General features: G+C 43.9%; 1 protein-coding gene across 1 annotated transcript in view; it reads left to right on the plus strand.

Moving 5' to 3' along the window:
* CENPW (centromere protein W) overlaps positions 1-21644 on the plus strand; it is a 130075-nt gene that overhangs the window by 52787 nt on the left and 55644 nt on the right. The window contains exon 2 of the mRNA XM_086926992.1: positions 3093-3206. Within this exon, the coding sequence (XP_086783118.1) occupies positions 3093-3206 (114 nt within the window). The remainder of the gene's footprint in view (positions 1-3092; positions 3207-21644) is intronic.

Genomic DNA, 21644 nt, shown 5'->3' on the forward strand with positions numbered 1-21644 from the left:
ATCACAATTTAGAGATTACTTAAATTGCTATTTTTGGTCGCAAAGGAGCAGATTCTGAGAATCTGCCCGTTTTGCGACCGTTTTTTGCTTTGATGCATGTGGGCCAATGTCTGGTAAGGCAGTAAGGGAACCTGATAGTATGTCAGCTTAGGCATTAAGCATTAAGAAGACTTAGTAACATTTCTATGAATGTCTTGAAAACATCACTGATCCTATGAAACAAATAATAAAGTCTGATGATAGGCCCAGAATGAAAACCGAACAGGGTGAGGGGGCTAAAAAATGGAAGAAGAACTTAAAATTTTGCTGCCTCAGTGCTCACAACAATGTGAGGTTGAAGGATTTGATGACGCTCCGCAGAAAGTTTAGTTTAGGTGGATGTTGAATGGAAGAGGGCCTTAAATACAAATTTGCTTGTCTTTGCAGTAGGATGGGGTGCACAGTGTAGAAAACGGAAGAATGTTTCAGTAGGAAAAAAAGAGCAGCAGGTCCGTTTTTGTTGGCAGTACATTGGAGTTCTCCCATGAGACAATGTTGATTCCATACCCCGCCCTACACAGACTTTTTCTTTGTCCGTGTAAAAGTGAATGGTTTTCATCAAATAAGGCAGAGCGAAAAGCTATGGAATGTCAGATCTTATTAAGGAGGAGGACGTTGGTTATCTGAAGCAGGATGGGTCTGCAGGGTGCAATGATGTGTAATTTCGTCAGGACCCTGGGTAATTTGCCAGACAACAGGAAGCTGTGGAATATGACTCTGACTGGGAGTCTGCTGAGGTGGGGAAATTATTTTTCTGAAGATTTGTGGAGGACAATAAGCTGCCTGGGAACCTTGAATGTCATTTGCATTGGTGCATTATTTTAAATGCTTGGGGTGAGTAGATACGAGGAACGGAATCTTGTGTGCAGGCTGAAATGACGAGTCTTTATTGGTGCACCCTGTGGTAGTCCTTTCTTGAGGGGCATAACCTGGTGGTAGCTGTCCAATAGTTTGCAGATGAAGTGACCTTCCTTGTGAGTGGATTATGCTTGTAGAGTGCAATCTTTATTACAACATTTTGCAATACATTTTTGCAGATTCTGTTGATGGATATTCTGCTTTGTTGATGGAAGGTGTGCTCTTGTGCGATTATTGGTAAAGTGCCTGAACCGCTGAGCAAATTGTTCTCAGTGTTTAGGAAGAACAACAATGGAGGAAAAAAACAATAGTTTGATTGTCTTGAAGCACACGGGAAGGTTCGGATTGATTCGAAAGGACACATTCTCTTGGTAGACTTGGGTGGAGGATTACTGTTCTGTTTATATAAATTTGATATGTGAAAAGTGACCTCTGACAACAAGCTCAATTCTGTTCACCACCGCAGGTATGCCGACGTGGGTCAGGAAAAGAACAAGCATGCTATTATCTGAGTGTCTCGGTAGGGCAGGTTGCCTTGTGCCACCCCTTAACATCTAAAACCCATAACCTTCTCCACTTAGTGATTAAGGTTTTGACTGTCTGGAAACTGTTGAACATTGCATATGAACATCGCCCCTACCATTCTTAGCTCTTGCCTACCAGACAGTGCAAGCAGTCTTACTGAAAAAGACCTGTTGTGACCTTACCAAGAACTTACAGTGGGCTTACAGCCTACCCACTTCTAACCACTGGTTCGCTTTATTGGCACACTCATTTTCTTGTTTCTTATTCAATGGCTTGCCTTGTTTATCTTTTGCTTGTCCCTCCCTGGAGCATAGCTTTTTTACCATCCTTTGACTTTGCTAAGTTGCATCCTTCTGGTGCTCACTTTATGGGAATCACTTTTCTTTTTTGCTATCCAGCTCTACCCCATGTGCATCTCCCTCTGCTAAATATCTGCCCTGCGCAGTGTTATAGTCTACCTCCTTTTGTAAGAATTTATTCTGTGCTTCTCCCTGCAGCCAAATTCCCCACCCATGCTCAGTGTTGCTTTCTCATTCATGTCCCTCCACTGATGTGTTTCTCTCCCTCGTGTGCTGTCTTCCCCCGACCATTCCTCAATGCTTCCCCTTCCACCTATAGGGGAGGACTATTGGCTTTTCCACAGTTTTTTTCTCCCATGGATACAAAGACTCCCAAATCGTTTGCAGCTACACCTGTGAAGTTATGGGTCTCTGTGTACAAGCATCTCTCCCATACAGGTGATATGTCTCTTTGGAGAGAAGAGGAGGCTGCATTTGGTTTTTGGAATAGATCTAAAGACATACCAGAACTCACCTGGCGGACTGCTGGAGGGTCTGCATCAAAGAAAAGGAGTACAGAATAATTGTTACAGAATGTTACCTATACATTGTCTTGGTTACTCACTCTGTAGGGAGTGACCTCCTACACTTCACTTTTTATTTCAAACGCACTCTGAACTGTTTATTGACGTTAATTCATATCACTTCATATATACTTTTTAACAAATAGATTTTGTCCCTCTGTTTCTGGCTCAACATTTTTAGTAAGGTAGGAACAGGAGTTTAGTATCCAGTTGATGTTGATTTACAATTAAGACGATAACTGACGGCGCTGATTGTAGTGCTTAGTGATAACGTTATGAGAGCATTCCAGACACAAGATTTGCATAACCAAGGAGCTACATAGTAGCACTTGTCTCATTAGCATTCTATGTCCGATGCCATAAGAGGCCAGTTGAATGTGAACTTATGTTTAAACCTACAATAAATATGGGTAGGACCAACCCTTTACCTACTTTGTAAATGGTTCTGTTCTAAGATGGTAGTGTTTCAATTGACTGAATTCATATGCAAAAATGTTGCACAAATCTTTTGTTATTGTTATTGATCGTCCTGTTGAATATGCAATTGTCCCATGAAGAGCACCTCATTAGCAGCTGAAATAAAGGACCGTTCAGCAGTGTTACATAGTGTACAAAGAGTGCCCTGCTATCTGTGTTGCTGACACACATAGAGCTCGACTACTGATGGTTTTAAAAATTACAACGGAATTGAACATGAAACCATTTTGGTGTATATTTTCTCACTTCTTGTGTCACCTCAGAAAAACCTTTAGTTGTGCTGTAAGTATTCTTTTTTTCATTAACTGCCTTTACACTTTTTTTTTTAAAGGTCCATATGAATCTTATTCTGTTTCTCCATCGGTTAACAGAGGAATCTAGAGTAAAAGCATTTGAGAAAAAGTCCCTCACCATCAAACCTGAGCATATTCTTGCAGTAGTAAAGGTAAAAAATATATTAAACTTTATATGTTTCTCAAAATGTTATTATTATATGTGCGCAGGTCACTCAAGGTTGCACTTTGAACAACCAACATTCATTAACTATACAGTTTATTGTCCTCATCTCTGTCTGAAGTAAATTCATTGTTTGTTTATTTATTTATTTATTTATTTATTTAAAGGTTTTATAGAAGGCGAACATGACCCGTGAGGGTATCAGAGCGCTTCCCAGACACAAGTAGATTAATACAGGGTCATGGTAGGTCATAGCACAACAAAACTTAGCAAAACAGGTAAAACGATAATAAATTAGTACATAGAGTTTACGGAAAATCGGGGGGGAGGGGTGAAAGGTGGGAGAGGGTAGCAAACAGGTAATGTACCTGGGGAAAGCAATAGTCTGTACATCAGGACAAGAATAATACAATGAACAAGAGAGGTAATGTACAAAGACACAGGATAAAGCAATAGTCTCTCAGGTGGCTAAGGGAAACGAGATTATCCAAGGAATTTACCCATGAGAAAGGCCTTGGCCTCTTTTTTGAAGCGATCAAAGGAAGGGATTTTCCTAATGTCGGGAGGGAGGGAGTTCCATATTCTTGGTGCAGTACCGGTGAAAGCTCGATTGTAAGTTTTTATTCTCCTAAAACGTGCAGGCCGAAGTAGGAGGGCCTTGGTCGATCTTGAGTTTCTGTTTCCTCCCGATAACACAAGCCTCTGAGCCAGATACGCAGGGGAGTTAGAGTGAAGGGCCTTGTGCGTGATGCATGCTAGTTAGAAGTGAATCCTCGCCTCGAAAGGGAGCCAGTTTAACGCTTTCAAGTGAGGAGTGATGTCGTCGAATTTTTTTGAGCCTGTAAATAGTCTGGCTGCTGCGTTAAGGCAGGCTTTTAAGGGAGCCAGCGAGATCTTAGGTAAGCCAGAGAGGGTGGAGCAACCGTATTCTAGTCGAGAGATGACTAATGATTGGACAGCGAGTTTTAGGTCCGGAGCATCTAGAACGGGTTTCAATTTCCATAGGTAGCACAGATGGAATCTGGCCGATTTGGCCATTGTGTTGATGTGATCTCGCATATTTAGGTTATAATCCAAGGTAATTCCCAGAGATTTGGCTGAGTCCACAATGGTCGGGGAACAGTTTAAGGCTGTGATGGCATTAATCCATGTCTGGATGTTGGGGTTGTTCTTGGATGGGGCGATTAGGAGGAACTCAGTTTTCTTGGCATTTAATTTTAGTTGATTGATTTTTATGTAGATCTGAGTGTCATCAGCGTACATATGGAAGGAGATATTTGCATTACGCAGGACTTTGGCAAGGGGTTCCAAATACAGATTAAAGAGGGTGGGGGACAATGTTGATCCCTGAGGAACTCCCACCGTGACCATGGAGGGAGCGGACAGTTTGCCATTGACTAGAAGTCTCTGAGATCGGTTATGGAGGTAGGATCTGAACCAGTCTAGGACTGTGCCTTCTAATCCCATCCTGAGTTTAAGGCGTTCGAGTAACATCACATGGTTGACCGTGTCGAAGGCCGTGTTGGGAACTATGTGAAGTTTAAGATTAGGTAATTGCAATGTCTGAGGCGGTATATGGGAACATTTGCTGGCCTTCGGAGGGTTTTGACAATTCTGCTACCCCCCAAAAGACATCTGACTAACCGAATGAAAAAAGGAAAAGAAAAATGGAAAGATTTCCTTTAATTTTTAAAGAGCAGGCAGTTGTCCATGGTCGCTTGATACATGTGGCCCTTAGTCATCTTTCTGGAAAACAAGCTAACCATGATGGCTCAGGTTAACTCTGGTTCCTCCTCCTCCACCGTATGCTTTGTAAGATATTCAAATGGCTACCTAAAAGCTCAAGACACACCATCATCGGAACCCTCATCTACAGCTGACTGGACTCTGGCAGCACACTCTACGCATGTATCACAGCTAACCTCTGACTACGACGACTACAGACCATAAGAAACGCTGCAACCGGACTTGTCCTGGATTGCTCTAGACAAACCTGTATTAACCCCTACCTCTGGGAACTCCACTGACTCAGACCCATCTACCTGAATCTCTGCTTGAACTTCCATCAGCCCACCAGACACCTCTGGGAGTGGTAAAGTGCATGAGTCTTGTGGGTCCAGAATGGGAACCCCATTGCTGGCTGGAGGAACATGTAGAGTTAGAAGATATCCTGAACTGATTTGTGGATTGCCGCTTTCCTGAGAGCTGGTGGGACACATACTGGAGGAAGGAAGAGCCGGCTTTGTCAGTATACTTCAAAAGGGGCTCTTTTATTCTGAAAGAAGTCTCTGTTTAAAGGGGGCCTGTGAAGAACTTGGGAAGGAGATGGGACTGATAAGGGAATCTTAAAAAATAGGTCTGGAGCCAGTTGGTAACCTTTTGATGTGATATTACTGAGGTTGACATACAAGTGTGAACCTTTGGTGCCTCCCTTCTTTTGTATCTGGGATTATCCTGATTGGAAAATGTCCTGCTGTCATACACAGCTCTCTGGAGGAAAAACAGAACAGAGAAGTGTGCACCTCAACATTGTCGACTCCCAGAATCCACACTTAAAAGGCAGACACTCCAAGTCACATTTATGTATGGAAATGGATGATAAAAAGGGGAACTTGAGAATCCCAATTTGTCCAACTGAAGCTGTACATGAACATGGAGAAGCACAGTACGGGTTCTGCCTGTTGAGACCAGGACTGGTGAATATTGGTCTACCAGTCTCCCAATAATACAACACTAAAGCAATTCCACCACTACATTTTTCAAATTCCGAGAATCATCCTAAATAATTAATCCTACAGACCGATAATTTAGAATGTTGTTTATTATCAAAAATTATATAAGGGTAACCTACAAACATGCTATACAAAACAGAAAAAATGAGCTGAAAGATAAAGCTTGGTCACAGCTACTAGACCCAGATGTTTTAAAAAATAGTTCCCAATTCTGGAAAGTAGTAAATCAACCCATATTTGCCTCTGTAGAGAATAGCATTCTTGAATTTAACGTTGCTGACGAGGCCTGGATTACGCACTTTAGTAACATATACTCTAGTACCACTCCTCTAGAGTCATTATTTATGGACAAAGAGAGAGCTGAGGGTCACTATGTTACTTTTGAAGCCGCAGAAGTAGAAAGGGCTGTAGATGAAACGAAGAAAAATAAAGCTCCTGGACCGGACGGGGTCCCAGCAGATATCTTTAAGTGTGATCCTAAACTATGGTCAAAAATCTTGAGATGGGTTTTTAACGCATTAAACCAAAAGAACATACCACCCTCATGGAAAGAGTCTATTATCGTCCCGGTATTTGAGAAGGGGGATCGGTCAGGCCCTGCATGTTATCGCCCAATCTCCCTAATAGATTCATCCGTTAAAATTCTGGGGCGGGTTATTCTGCGTAAACTGCAGAATTGGCTTGATGACAAAGGGATCTTATCAAACGTCCAATATGGATTTCGATCCAAAAGAAGCACTCTAGATCAGTGTCTAAATTTACAACTGTTAGTGGACAAATACACCGTTGCCAAGGAAGGGTCCTTATACTTAGGTTTTATGGACCTTTCATCGGCTTTTGACCTGGTGAATCGGTTGAAACTGTGGCAATCCTTAATTGACTTAGGCCTTGACACAACTTTGGTAAACTTCCTGGCGGACTTGCACTCTGGCCTGCGGGCCACTGTTAGGGTAAGCACAGAGGGGCGTTGTTCTAGCTACTTTCACTCAGAAAGGGGTGTCAGGCAGGGGTGCATTATGGCCATCTATATAAATGCCCTTGAATCGGTGCTTAAGGCAGTGAAGGCAGACACACCACGTGCAGGAGGGCTGGGTTTACCGGTTCTCCTGTACGCGGATGATGCTGTCCTTCTCTCACGAACCGGGGTGGGGCTTCAACTTTTGTTGGACGCATTTGAGGTCTTTATGTCATCCTTAGACCTTAAAATTAATGTAAAAAAATCCCACACCATGGTTATTGGGAAAGGCTCTCGAAAGAAGAATGTGAAAACCTTCTCTTGCGGTAGTGAGGAATTAAGCAGAGTTTCAACATTCCCCTACCTAGGCATTACTTTCGAGGAAAGGTGGCTCTGGAACACGCAGATTAAAACCAGAAACAGTGCTCTCGCTAGATCCTCTATGGCCATTATGGCCTTTAGCAAAAAACTTGGGGGGTAGGCCTATAGAAGCATTACTAAGCATATATAAGGCAAAGTCTCTGGCGGTAGCAACATATGGTTGTTCCTTGTGGGGATATGGTGCAACAGATTGCCTACAAATTACTGAAAACAAATTTCTGAGGGCAATTCTATCAGTCCCCCAGTCAACCACTTCCTTCTCAGTGCATTCGGAGTTGGGTGTTGGTTTTATTACTGACTCAATAAAAATAGCGCCGTTAATAACCTGGCTAAAGACATGGCTAAATGAAGAACTCTCCCTGAATCATTCTATTCTCAGGGATTGTCTTGATCTAGATAACGCAAACAAAATTAAGTGGTTGTTGTATGTCAAGAAAGGTTTTCAGAATATTGGAAGGCCAGAGCTCTTTTTTGAGCCGGAAAAAATAACGGCAAAGGATGTATCCTTAACAAAAGTGGCAATGCTACAAAGGTTGTCACTGGATAGAGAAGAGAATGAACTTAGAAAAATAACTGTCAGATCCCACCTTATGATTTCTAACCCTCCAGGCCCTGAGCTTTATTTGGTTTTGGTTAACAGACCCTACCATAGATTTCTTTTAACGCGTTTTCGTTTAAATTTGATTTATTTGAACCTAGGTCAATTAAATGCATGGTGTACTTCTGATCAAGCGCCCCCGTGTTCCTGTGATAACTTCTCTAAGCAGGATACGATGCATTTTTTCATGTTTTGCGGCCATTACATGGAGCAAAGGAGGAAGTTTCTTATCCCCATTATCAAGGAAGCAGGATTCATTCAGGTGAGACCTGCTCTCCTATACTTGCAATTATTGAACAGCCCCAGGGTCATCGCTCATGTTGCAAGTTTTTTGGTGGGGGCTGTCAGGGAAAGAAAAAAGATTTTAAACCTCCACACCTGATTGTATTCTCTACAATTTATGCTCATGTAATCTTGTATAGTACATACATTGCATAGGTACTGATCTTTTTAAAGTTTTTAAATGTCTTTTAAATTCTTCTTTTTTATAGCTATGAAATTTTGTGACATCTGGTGTATTTTTTAATCATGTAATTGTTATTTATATATTGTTCAATACGGTCTTTTTATGATATTGAATTATCGAATAAAGTATTTTGACTGACTGACTATATATCCTACAATATATATTTTTTTCCCTTTTTTGTATATAAATATCACATATGCATATTCAAAACATTGAAAATAAATACATAAATGTCATACATTAAATGAGAAAGAGCCCTATGAGCATGATTAAGAACCATACATGAGCTGTACATGTCCCCATGGTAGCAAACATATAATAAACCCAAAAAGAAACAATATAGTCATACGCTAAACTACAACGAAGTAACATGCATATAAAATAACATACAATGTACAGAATTGAAAAAAATATATACGTCACAATTTACAAACACAGAGCAAATGCGAGAATGCGTGTTTCGGAAGTACCATGTACTTAAACATCCTTCATCAGGGCGCTGAATTCATATTTTAATCCGTGGTCAACCATCTGTAAATAATGCACTCCACTTAATTAGGTATAGTGCATCGGGCTCTGTACAATGTATACGAGAAAAGTCTGTGGGGGCAAACAAATATAGTATAAATATTGATATCATTATCTACATTAATAGTTAAGAAAAACGGAGCAAGAAAACCAAATCAAATAGACCTTACATACCAAAATAGTGCAAAGTTGAAGGAAAGAGCCATCACCATAAATACATAGCTAAATCAAGTGGACCTATAGAAATAAAGAGAAGTGTGTAGAAGAATACAGAGGAATAAAGAACAAAACATGAAGGTCTACATACTTTCCAAAGTTTGTGATTCAAGAAAGATGTGCGTCACAACGAAATGTGGATACTCCCTGAGCACAGGGACTGGACTGTAACTAAAAATACGAAAAGTCCCAGACGGCCTGTACTCCTCTGTGGCCGGAGTAATCGTCAATTCAATAAAAATACAGAGTTACACTAATAAGCAGAATTTCCCCGTACTGTCAACCTCCAAATCTAAAGAATATGTGGAAAATATTCTCATGCCATACTTAAAAAGGATTTTGTCTAGTCCGTACTCGCTATCAAAAGGTAGTACTCGAATATGGAATCCAGGATGACTCGCTCAATACTAAACAAACAGAGATGGAAGGTATGTACGTAAGCATATGTTCTCAGAATAAGCGGGATAATGGATAAAGGCAAGTCGAAGGTTTTATAGACTAACTTACAAATTGTTATCGTGGGATCGAATATACGTAGAGCTGTCCTGGAATAATTAGTAGAAGGGAGGGAGGTCCAGTGGGGATCCTATGGACTGGACCCTCCCCCTCCATTCCAAGGGGGAACTGTGGGAAAGAATAAGAGTCATCACCCTTGGTGGTAACCTGTGACGAGAGAAGGGCGGTCTTTCCAGAAGATGGAGGTCCGTCACCCTGGTGCATTGCTGTGTCAAGAGGAGAGCTCTCTCGCTGTGCAGTGCTGTGACCTGAATTTGTCACCCTGTGTACTGTATTTTGTGACCCCAGAGGAACTGTGGTGAAGTGAAAGGACTGTCACCCTGAGAGAGAATGCAACCATGAAGACCTGCTGCTGGATTTAGGGAAGCTGCAGGAGAGCCGTTGAAGCCTGCCACTGCTGCGGCCCTCGCTGGGGCGCAGACACCCGCTCGGGCACTGCACTGAGAGCGTGTAAGACTGAATCCCAGGCCTTGGGGGAACTTTCTCTGACTTACACGCTATGGCGTGGGTACATTATGTCTTTCGCCAGGCCATTGTGGAACTTCTAAGACTTGAACTCAGCTGGGCCTAGCTTAGATGTCCCCTCATAACTGGGGAATAGGAACAGCCCTTATCCAGAGTGTTTGGTTTTGAGAAGCTGACCAAAGGAAAGCATGTTGGCCTGCCTTGAGAGAAAAATGTGTATTATTTGTAACGTGCAATATTCTACTTTGTGTTTGTATATAAATACTGACTTTTATATAAAAGCAAGGCTCAAATTCTACAATCCTTTATTGGGGTTTGCTGGATGTATTTTGAGTTGAGAGACCGTGTTCACCCTTCACCTACTTTCTTCTTGAGAAGCCTTGGACTGCTTAACTTGAGCTAACACTGAAATTCAGATCTGAAAGGGTACTTGGCTCAGTTGATCAGAGCTTAGAGTAAGTCAAGCCCTGGGACATCAGGAGTAGAAAGCCTCCACCGCAAAGGGTTGGGCCCAGTAACTCCTAATTGCCCGTGGTTCTGACAACATTGAATAGGTCCAATATATTTACTAAACAGAAGTAAAAGCATATTCCTCCCATGCATGAAAAGGATGCTTGCTGAAACGGCACAACACTCAGTGATGATGGGGAGGAACTGGAACTTGTGCAGACGTGGAAGCCAAGTATGAGAATATCAAGAGATTGAGAACTAATGGATGTTCTGGGTGGTTCATGAAACGATTAGACTGGGAAGGTTTGTACTCCCAATATAACTGAAATATGTTTGTCCTCTGTTCAATTATGTCCCAGTTAGCTTTACAGATAAATGAGATTTTATGAAATAGTAATGGTTGCAATGTCCTACCATACATACCCATTTTTGTGAATTGTTCTCGAGTAAAACAAAGAAGTAAACTACTTTAACTTACATCATCTGTGGCCATTGCAAGCAATTGTGTGATATTCTATGGCAGGACCAGGAGGCGCGGATTAGGCTTCATCATTCTTCACTTCATTTGCCAGCAGCCTTTCCAAAGGAATGATTTTATGAACACAAACTACATTTCCGATGAGATACCACGTGTGTTGACTGCATTACTTAACAAGCGCTTAATTGTATGCAGCGGCATAGTTATGCCCTCCATTTTGTTTCTTTTATCATGTTTTTTTCTCCCTGACAATGGCAACCGTGAAACTTTCTCTTGCCTACACTGTCGCAACTAATTCTGCTAGCTCATGTGCGCAGTGCAATATTCTGACTGCCAGGGGGCTCGGGCACTCTTTCTCATGCTGTGCGTCTTGACAAGCTCTGCCCCTCCTCAACCCCCCGCAGCCGGAGCACGTCTGTTTCACTGGCTACTTGCAGTGAAGTGTGCCGGCTGCAGATCCTAACACGGGGAAGTGTTTTTTGCTTGCCAATAACCGCTTGTGTCACAGTTGTTGTTTTCTCTGGGCCGATTGCTTTAAATAAATCTACTTATTATTCATATGATAGCGAGCCACTGCCTGGAGAACGAACACTCGTTAGGATAAGGCTAGCCTCCTCTCAGGCATTTATTGGGACATTTTTCCAGGTGATGAATTCACCATAAAACAAAGGGGTGCGCATCCCAAAGGGGATTCTCTGTTCCTATTACTCCAGAACTTGTGTATCACTAAGGGTCATAGACCTACCATATTGCCCCATTACTCAGCACACCCATTTTGGAATTTGAGTGCTCTGAGTACTGTGTGGAGGAGGAAGAGGTCACTTTCCTCACAATTGACAAACATTTTTACGAAGTGATGGACCCTCCCATCTTCAAACCGGTCTCCCAGGTGGTATCCCCCTGGAGAAGATGAGGCGCCATGCCAAAAAACCCTCAACCAGAGGGAATACACTACTGGGCCCTCATCCCCCCTACCTCCAGGGTAGCCAGCTACCCGTACTCCTATCCCTGACAAGTATTCATCAAAACAACAAGTGGTCCTGAGCATACAAGAATGTGGAAAACAATTGATGTATATAGATCACAATGGAATTCTATATAGTTCAGGATTCCTTGACCAGCCGGCCAGGGAATATTTATTAGTTCGATAAGTTTATAATCTCAGAATACATCATATAACCCAAGACATAAGGGTTACACTGGGGCACAGTCCTGTGCCATACAAGGAGGGGAGAGGTGAGAAAGTAAAGGTAAGTGAAGAAAATTATCAGGCAAACAGAGTGAGCTTGCAGGTCACTGATATTAGTTTTACATTAACAGTGTATCCTGGAGTTATTCATACAAACAATAGTATCAAGGGGTTACATGTATGAATTACTCTACGGTCGACGTTTCGATCCCCAGCTCAGGTATCACGGGATCATCATCAGGACAAGAAAAATAGTTTTGCCTGAGCAAAGTTATTTACAACACCTGTTTTTGAGAAGAAGTAAAAGGGAAGAAAACAGAGATATATATATATATACAGTCATTATTTGTATAGTCAGAGCTCACATTGTAACTACAGTCTTCGCATTCGGAAACGCAGTGGTAGGTGTTGCCGTGAGGCGTGAGTATTCCGTGCAAGGCCTCTAATACTCATGCAATTTTTGTTGAAATTCCTTATTTTGTGAAAAGCCACACATACTTATGTGGAGTAGTGGTGGTGAGAACTCAATGGACTGGGGCAAGTGAGAGTGGTTTTAGGAACTATAGGTAAGCCGTGAAGATGGTGAGGCTTGTGGTGGTGAAACAATTATGGTATTTTTGGGGGACATAATGTTGTCAATGCTGTCTTGTGGGGGCGTGTAGCACTTGTTGGTGAAGCGGACCTACCTAGTTGGTGGGTTGAAGTAGGATTATCTTCAAATGGGAAGGTCCGTTTTGTGTCACCAACGCAAGTCGTTCTGTTGGCAATAAAAGGTATTAAAAGCCGTCCTTACCAGAAGGGGAGAGGGAACATAATGCGGGATGTGGCCTATTTACCTTCATAGGTGAACCGTTCCTTTAGGATGCGGTTGAATTGGGAATTCTGTTCAGGCGCCGGGATTGATGTGGGGTCACGCCCAATCTGAAATAGACATTAATATGACTATATGTGCTCTTTTGCGTCACAGAGCGCTTTTTTCTGTGTGGCCAGGGTGGGGAGTTGAAGTATTACCGTTTGGGTTGCAAGGGAGTATAACACCGAAATAACGGGTCTTGCAATTGGTCAGCCAGAGACGTCTGTTCTTATGAGTTACCTGGCTAAGAAATAAGTAATAAAGTTAAATTAATTGAGGCATTCTAGTAAACTCAGGGGATATATAGAATATTGGCCGGACAGTATTACCATAGTTAAGTGGGAGGTATCGGTGGTTTGCAGAAGTCCGTCTTAGATAATAAGACTATGATATAGTCTATCTGGTTGGCTCACAATTCTATGGCTAGCCTCTGTAAAAAAGGGGTAAAGAGTTATTCAGAATAAGGTGAGGTGGTCAAGGGGGCGCCGAGGTTGAGCGCTATATTACCGGGTACTTCTAGGCAGGATCGCCGTCCTCCAGCGGCTTGAAATAGCGCCGAGTGTGGCGGTGCGGCCAGACGAATAACTGGTCCGCTGTGGGACAAGATAAAAAGTGTTACAAGGTCCGGGTGCAAGATTTTAGCATTCTCCTGAGATTAGAGGCAGCGGTTCGGCGAGCTTACCGGTTGGAGTGATCAAATCTCCGCAGGCGCCGGTCACTGGAGCTGCTCTCGATGGAACGCTTCCGTGTAATGGGACACTTCCCTGGTTATTGGTTGGGGCAGAGGTCACGTCAATCCTAACAGCAGACCCTGGGGCAGGTATAATAGGCGCCAAAACATAGTGGGCTTCTCTGAGACCTCAGAGGAATCGTCCGACAGCTCTGATCCAGGAGAATGGGGCAGCAATCAAAGACGTGGTGACGGAGCCCAAACTAATTTTTTATCGAGGGGTCAACCCAATACTCCCCAAAGAGGCAGGGTCAAGAAACCGCAAAGATGGGTCAACCCCCCGGGGAAACGCAAGACCAGGAACAATTTTTATCAGTGGTAAGCCATACTGGCACCGCGAATTCCTCACTCTCCCCCACGAGTACATCGGAATTAATACCAATTTTCAATCTATCCCGCCATCTATTGCAGGACCCTGAGACAGCCCTACTAAAGAAAGGTCTTTCCTTTGTACCTACCATTCGTCCTGATTTTATGGAGTTACAAACTGAACTTCTCAGGTTTTTCAGACTAGTCCGTTTGAAAGCCTTTTTCCAATTACATCCTCCCCCCGCCACCAATGCTAACACCCCATTCCGACCACCCTCCACATTCCTTCCATCTGCGAGCATGATTCCTGCAGAGGTCAAAACCTTTGAAAAATTGGTACATAAAGACCTCTGTGCTATTGAAAAGAAAAAACTGTATGTCCCTTATAATATATCAAGGGCAGAAAAAGACGCCATTAAATCATTAAAGAACAATTCTCTTCTTGTCATCAAAAGTGCCGACAAGGGCGGAGGAATTGTCCTCCAAGATGTCGACTCCTACAAACTGGAGATTTTACGGCAGCTAGGGAACACAGATCACTATCAGAGGCTACCAGGTAACCCCACCAAAAATATACAAGAGACAATACTAAAGATCACCACGGATGCAGTCTCCCCGGGCTTCTTGAGTAAGAAAGAACACCTATTTCCTAATGTAAAAAGCCCACGCCAGCCAGTTATCTATACCCTTCCAAAAGTTCACAAGAGCATCAACAGTCCCCCAGGTAGACCCATAGTATCTGCCTGTGGTTCAATTTTAGAGCCCTTGGGCTCTTATGTTGATTTTTTCATTAAAGAATTTGTACCAGCCACTATCTGTTACGTAAGGGACAGTATGCAGATGATCAACTTAGTGGAACATCACCCTTTTGACCCAACAATTCATACCCTATGCACAATGGACGTAGAATCGCTTTACACAAACATACCACAAACAGCGGCTCTACTGGTCATCCAAAAAACCTTAGATTCACGACCACGTCCTCACAGGGTCCCCACGATCTTCATCTTACAGCTCCTTAAACTTTGCCTCACTAGAAATTATTTCTTGTTTGATAACACCTATTACCAACAAGTAAAGGGGACTTCCATGGGGGCTATTTTTGCCCCCAACTTGGCAATTCTATTCATGGATGCCATGGAGACTGGCAACATCCTAACAGAAAGCAATCCCTTCTATACAGGGATTTGCTTATGGCGTCGCTATATAGACGATATCTTCCTTATATGGAACCATGACATACCCACATTGCATTCCTTTAATCACTGGCTGAACAACAACTGTGCCGGCCTGAATTTCACTCTGACCCATGATAAAAACCAGATAGCTTTCCTAGATCTGACCATTTTCCATCATGACAATGAACTACTGACACGTCTTTTCCGAAAGCCTACGGAACGCAACACACTTTTGAGCTACCACAGCAACCACCCTAGGGCATTAAAAGACTCCCTACCCTACTCCCAGTTCCTGCGAATCAGAAGAAATTGCTCAGTTAAAGCAGATTACTTCAGGGAAGCAGACGTGCTGTCGAGCAAATTGAAAGCACGCGGCTACCCGAGAAGATTGATTAAAACAGCCACTAAAAGGGCCTGGTACTGCCCCCGAGAAGCCCTTTTGACACCAAAACTAAGGGACAAAACTGAACGTATAGCATGTGTAACCACCTTTTCCCCTGTTTCCAACAAAATCCGGCAGTCCATTCTCAAGCATTGGCCCACTCTAAATGCAGGCCCAATACATTTAGAGAGGCCGCTATTTGCTTTTAAGAAAAGCAAAAATCTAAGAGACCATCTAGTAAGAGCAGCATTACCAGCTCCTACCCCATCTACTACAATTGAAACCAACTGGGGCCTTCCTCCTATCCTGGGGCACGTTAAGTGTGGCTGTTGCACAATGTGTGAATCCACTATTGAGGCACGGAATTTTAGCCATAACAATGTGACATTGACAATGAAAAGCTTCACTAATTGCAATAGCCATAATGTCATTTATGCCATCCTCTGTCCTTGTCCGAAAATGTACGTTGGCCAAACAACCCAGAAAATAAAGACTCGCATCGGCCAGCACAGAAGCCGGATACGTTGTGGAACTCCAAATGCACCCCTCGTTGAACATTATGCAGAACTGAAACACACTGCAGATGATATCAAGTGGACGGTGTTAAAAACAGTGAAACTTCCACAAAGAGGGGGCAACCTGGCCCAACTCCTCAACCGAGAGGAACTCAAGACAATTATTCAATTTGATACCATCCACACAGGGCTTAACAGAAGTGAGGATTGGACAACCCTGCTGTAAGCTGGTTAATTGTCCCCACCTACAAACTTTGGCCCAGAACCTCCGCCATTCAGAAAGGACATTTTGCTGCAAAACTATGCAGAGCAGATTTTTAATCATGCTGTGTTGAAACTCAATGTAATTTTAAAGTTTCCTTAAATTATTATTTTTTCTTAAAATTATTCACCAAAATGATGCTATTCACAATATGAGCACTTTTATGGCACTTTAATTATTTTATTCTCACACCCTCCACAGCTACCTCCGGTATTTCAATTGCCCCGATTTTAGCAACTACACATCGGTCGCTCTCTCAGTATAAATTCCCAACTTCACATGAGCTCTACCCAGCTCAAAATGTCCGCCCGCCTTGAATAACGAAGCCGATATGGCTCCAGGCTTCCCCTCATCACATGACTCGCGGTTAACCAATGAAACCGTGCGAGTCACGTCCCTTCCTAGTCACGTGACCTCTGCCCCAACCAATAACCAGGGAAGTGTCCCATTACACGGAAGCGTTCCATCGAGAGCAGCTCCAGTGACCGGCGCCTGCGGAGATTTGATCACTCCAACCGGTAAGCTCGCCGAACCGCTGCCCCAACCAATAACCAGGGAAGTGTCCCATTACACGGAAGCGTTCCATCGAGAGCAGCTCCAGTGACCGGCGCCTGCGGAGATTTGATCACTCCAACCGGTAAGCTCGCCGAACCGCTGCCTCTAATCTCAGGAGAATGCTAAAGTCTTACACCTGGACCTTGTAACACTTTTTATCTTGTCCCACAGCGGACCAGGTATTCGTCTGGCCGCACCGCCACACTCGGCGCTATTTCAAGCCGCTGGAGGACGGCGATCCTGCCTAGAAGTACCCGGTAATATAGCGCTCAACCTCGGCGCCCCCTTGACCACCTCACCTTATTCTGAATAACTCTTTACCCCTTTTTTTCAGAGGCTAGCCATAGAATTGTGAGCCAACCAGATAGACTATATCATAGTCTTATTATCTAAGACGGACTTCTGCAAACCACCGATACCTCCCACTTAACTATGGTAATACTGTCTGGCCAATATTCTATATATCCCCTGAGTTTACTAGAATGCCTCAATTAATTTAACTTTATTACTTATTTCTTAGCCAGGTAACTCATAAGAACAGACGTCTCTGGCTGACCAATTGCAAGACCCGTTATTTCGGTGTTATACTCCCTTGCAACCCAAACGGTAATACTTCAACTCCCCACCCTGGCCACACAGAAAAAAGCGCTCTGTGACGCAAAAGAGCACATATAGTCATATTAATGTCTATTTCAGATTGGGCGTGACCCCACATCAATCCCGGCGCCTGCACAGAATTCCCAATTCAACCGCATCCAAAAGGAACGGTTCACCTATGAAGGTAAATAGGCCACATCCCGCATTATGTTCCCTCTCCCCTTCTGGTAAGGACGGCTTTTAATACCTTTTATTGCCAACAGAACGACTTGCGTTGGTGACACAAAACGGACCTTCCCATTTGAAGATAATCCTACTTCAACCCACCAACTAGGTAGGTCCGCTTCACCAACAAGTGCTACACGCCCCCACAAGACAGCATTGACAACATTATGTCCCCCAAAAATACCATAATTGTTTCACCACCACAAGCCTCACCATCTTCACGGCTTACCTATAGTTCCTAAAACCACTCTCACTTGCCCCAGTCCATTGAGTTCTCACCACCACTACTCCACATAAGTATGTGTGGCTTTTCACAAAATAAGGAATTTCAACAAAAATTGCATGAGTATTAGAGGCCTTGCACGGAATACTCACGCCTCACGGCAACACCTACCACTGCGTTTCCGAATGCGAAGACTGTAGTTACAATGTGAGCTCTGACTATACAAATAATGACTGTATATATATCTCTGTTTTCTTCCCTTTTACTTCTTCTCAAAAACAGGTGTTGTAAATAACTTTGTTCAGGCAAAACTATTTTTCTTGTCCTGATGATGATCCCGTGATACCTGAGCTGGGGATCGAAACGTCGACAGTAGAGTAATTCATACATGTAACCCCTTGATACTATTGTTTGTATGAATAACTCCAGGATACACTGTTAATGTAAAACTAATATCAGTGACCTGCAAGCTCACTCTGTTTGCCTGATAATTTTCTTCACTTACCTTTACTTTCTCACCTCTCCCCTCCTTGTATGGCACAGGACTGTGCCCCAGTGTAACCCTTATGTCTTGGGTTATATGATGTATTCTGAGATTATAAACTTATCGAACTAATAAATATTCCCTGGCCGGCTGGTCAAGGAATCCTGAACTATATAGAATTCCATTGTGATCTATATACATCAATTGTTTTCCACATTCTTGTATGCTCAGGACCACTTGTTGTTTTGATAAATACTTGCTACCCATGGTCCCGAGCGATTTAATGGGTTCCCCTTGTCCCTTCTTGATGACCTATCCCTGACAAGGGCACAGACAACCCAGGAGTCGATTTACTTGCTTTTGTGCACCTCAAGAAGGCGTTTATGGACTCACAGCCCTTACAGGACCCTCAGACTCCTGGTCCTACAGGGGATGCCCCTGTTACTCCCCTATACGAACCTGGCGATGGAGATGACTCACCCAACACCTCTGACGGGATGGGGACTATTCTAGACCTTGGCGCCTGACTTCTAGTCCCCTAGCCATCACAAGACCATCCGCAAGCATAATATTACCCCCAGAGGCAGACTTACCGGACCCCGACAACCTGCTACATCCGTGTTCGGCGGAGTGGTTCTCTGCACCAAAGATAGCCGACCAGATGGCGTGCAGGTTGAAGAAACCTCTGTAAGAGGGGTGAGGAGTTGCTCAAGGCAGAATGTCCTAGGCCATCTTTAGAGGGGAAGGTGGCCCTCACGCCAGAGATATACACCAAGATGACCACCTTTCTTGCTAAATTTGTCTGTGATCCCAAGAAGTCGTGGCACTCGTGCCAGGATAATCTCCTGGATGTAGCAGGGCCCCTGTTGAAGATTATAGACATGACGGAGGCTGCAAAGTCTAACGGAGGAAAACAACCTTTACAGTGCGGTTGTTACAACGCAATGCCATTACTACACAAGTCCATTACATCGACTTGCAGTAGATGGCGCTCTAACATAAGGAATATGTTACATCCTGCTTTTCCTCCTTCTCTCTCCTTCATTAGTGTTTGTTCTAAGCTGCTCAGCCTGTATCTATGATGTCACTTAGATTTCCTTTGTCTATGTTTGATTGCACTGTGAGTTATATCTGAGGCTGAGCATCAGGGCAGCTGCTCCCGGTGGGGCCATGTTGGAACTGGGGTAGCCTGGCCTAGGGCAAGACTAACATTCAGAGGCACAGTGTAAAGGTTGCAGACCACCCAAAAGTAAAACCACGCAATAGCACTCAAAAAGAAAACACTACACCAAAAATGTGGGAAAATACGTACTGCTTTATAAAAATAATATTCTCTTTGTTCTCGAAATATAAATAGCTTAGAACATTTCAGGTCACTTTAGTATCAGCAATTATATCACTTAAACTGCTAAGCAATTAATCAATTAACTTGTCAGTACTCTTACACTTATTACTCTAGGATTCACAGTTCAGTACTTTATAATCAATCAGGTGAAATATTAATCCGCTAGAACCTTGGGAGAGAAAACTACAACTCAATATAAGTACATGCAGATTTCCTTTTGGAGATGAAAGCACAAAACGTATTAATCAGGAAATTAATACAGTCTCTGACAAGGTGCTAGCTTAAATCATCAACTTTACATTACTAGCGTTTCTAGCATTTAATTAGGCATAGTTTCTAAATAGTGTCCAAAACTTTACAACTGGTCTCAATAATAGCAATAATACTTTTTAAACTGCTATGCAAGTCATTAATTAATTCCAATAGTTAAACATGCACCATAACCATGTCTGGTAGGTAACCCTTCTAATTTCCTAGGACAGTTAACTATGCAAGGTGCTTTTACTTTGCTTCTCAGAAACTCTACTCCATCAGAGGGGGGCAAGCTGTCATTAATTGTCAAGAGCCAGGAGTTGATTGGGACTTTTATAATCTTTGCACCCCTCAGGTAACCAGGCTTTTTGAGATTGTCAGTTTTTTAACAGTTAAGCCCTTCGTTTTCCAGGCTCTCCACCCTCCTCCTCTCTCTTAGTTTCACCCAGTGTGGGGAGGAAACCAGACGATCGGGAGGCCTAACCAGCTCTCCCTCGCCACCCCTCACTCCTCCCTGCTTACTTGCGAGGGTGGCCCGCAGGCGGATCCTCCGCTCACCCTCTGGGCTCCAAGACGCTTCTCCTCTCCTACTCGGCCTCCCCGCCCCCTCACAGAGGAGCGGAGACCTTCCCAGAAGCAGAACCGAAGCGCTGACACGGTGATGCAGCCTCGCAACAGGGCTGCTCCTCACCGTCCAGGATCTGTCCCTCGGCGCTCGTCCAAGCCGCCTCCTCCTCTCGGCTCTCCTCAGACGCGGACGTCGTCGACTTCCACACACGGCCTCTTCCGCGCATGCGCGGGGGTAAAGCGACTCAGCACCGGGCCTGCTCAGTCCTCGGCCCCTCCTACAAGGCAATCCCCAGTTCAGTGGGGAATGAGCGCGCTGGCGCCTGGCATGAACACTACGCCCTACTCTTCTCACACACTGGGACCAGGGAATTCCTCACAGGACGGCGCCTGCGTCCAGCGACGGCCTCGCTACCTCTTCTCACAGTTCCAGCGACCACAGCGCTAATCCAGCGCTATTCTTCCAGAGCAGGCTTGGGGGTCACTTTACTCAGCCTTACCCTGCTTCCGCCTCTTTTAAGGATGGCTCCTCTCCACCACTAGATTTCGCCCCAGCCAGTAAGTGATGAACTCTGGGGGGGGGAAAAGGTTCTGCCACTAAAGAAAGTCACGGCAGCCAGTGGCAGGATACAGATGTCCACTGCACGAGGGGGGGGGGGGCCACAAGGATTTACCCCTACCTCTACTGAACACTGCTCAAAAAGAGCCTCTCTCTCTGCTGGGCAGAGGACTGCGCACCGCAGCACTGCAGTCTCCTTCTCCTGAAGACTTCCCCTATATTATTTAGACAAGGGGCAAGCTAGGCGCCCAGGGTCTCCAGTAACCCTCAACAGCGGGGCCAGGACAAGTAACCAAAAGGGGAGTTATGTGGGGGATCAATAAGGCAGCTTCCCAGTCCAGGAGGTCAACCCTTTGTCTAGCCTCTTCCCACCCTTAGCTACAGCCTGTCCTCCAACTGACTCTCACAGGTAGACAA

Source organism: Lissotriton vulgaris, chromosome 6 (genome assembly GCF_964263255.1).
Source record: "Lissotriton vulgaris chromosome 6, aLisVul1.2, whole genome shotgun sequence".
Lineage (NCBI taxonomy): Eukaryota > Metazoa > Chordata > Amphibia > Caudata > Salamandridae > Lissotriton > Lissotriton vulgaris.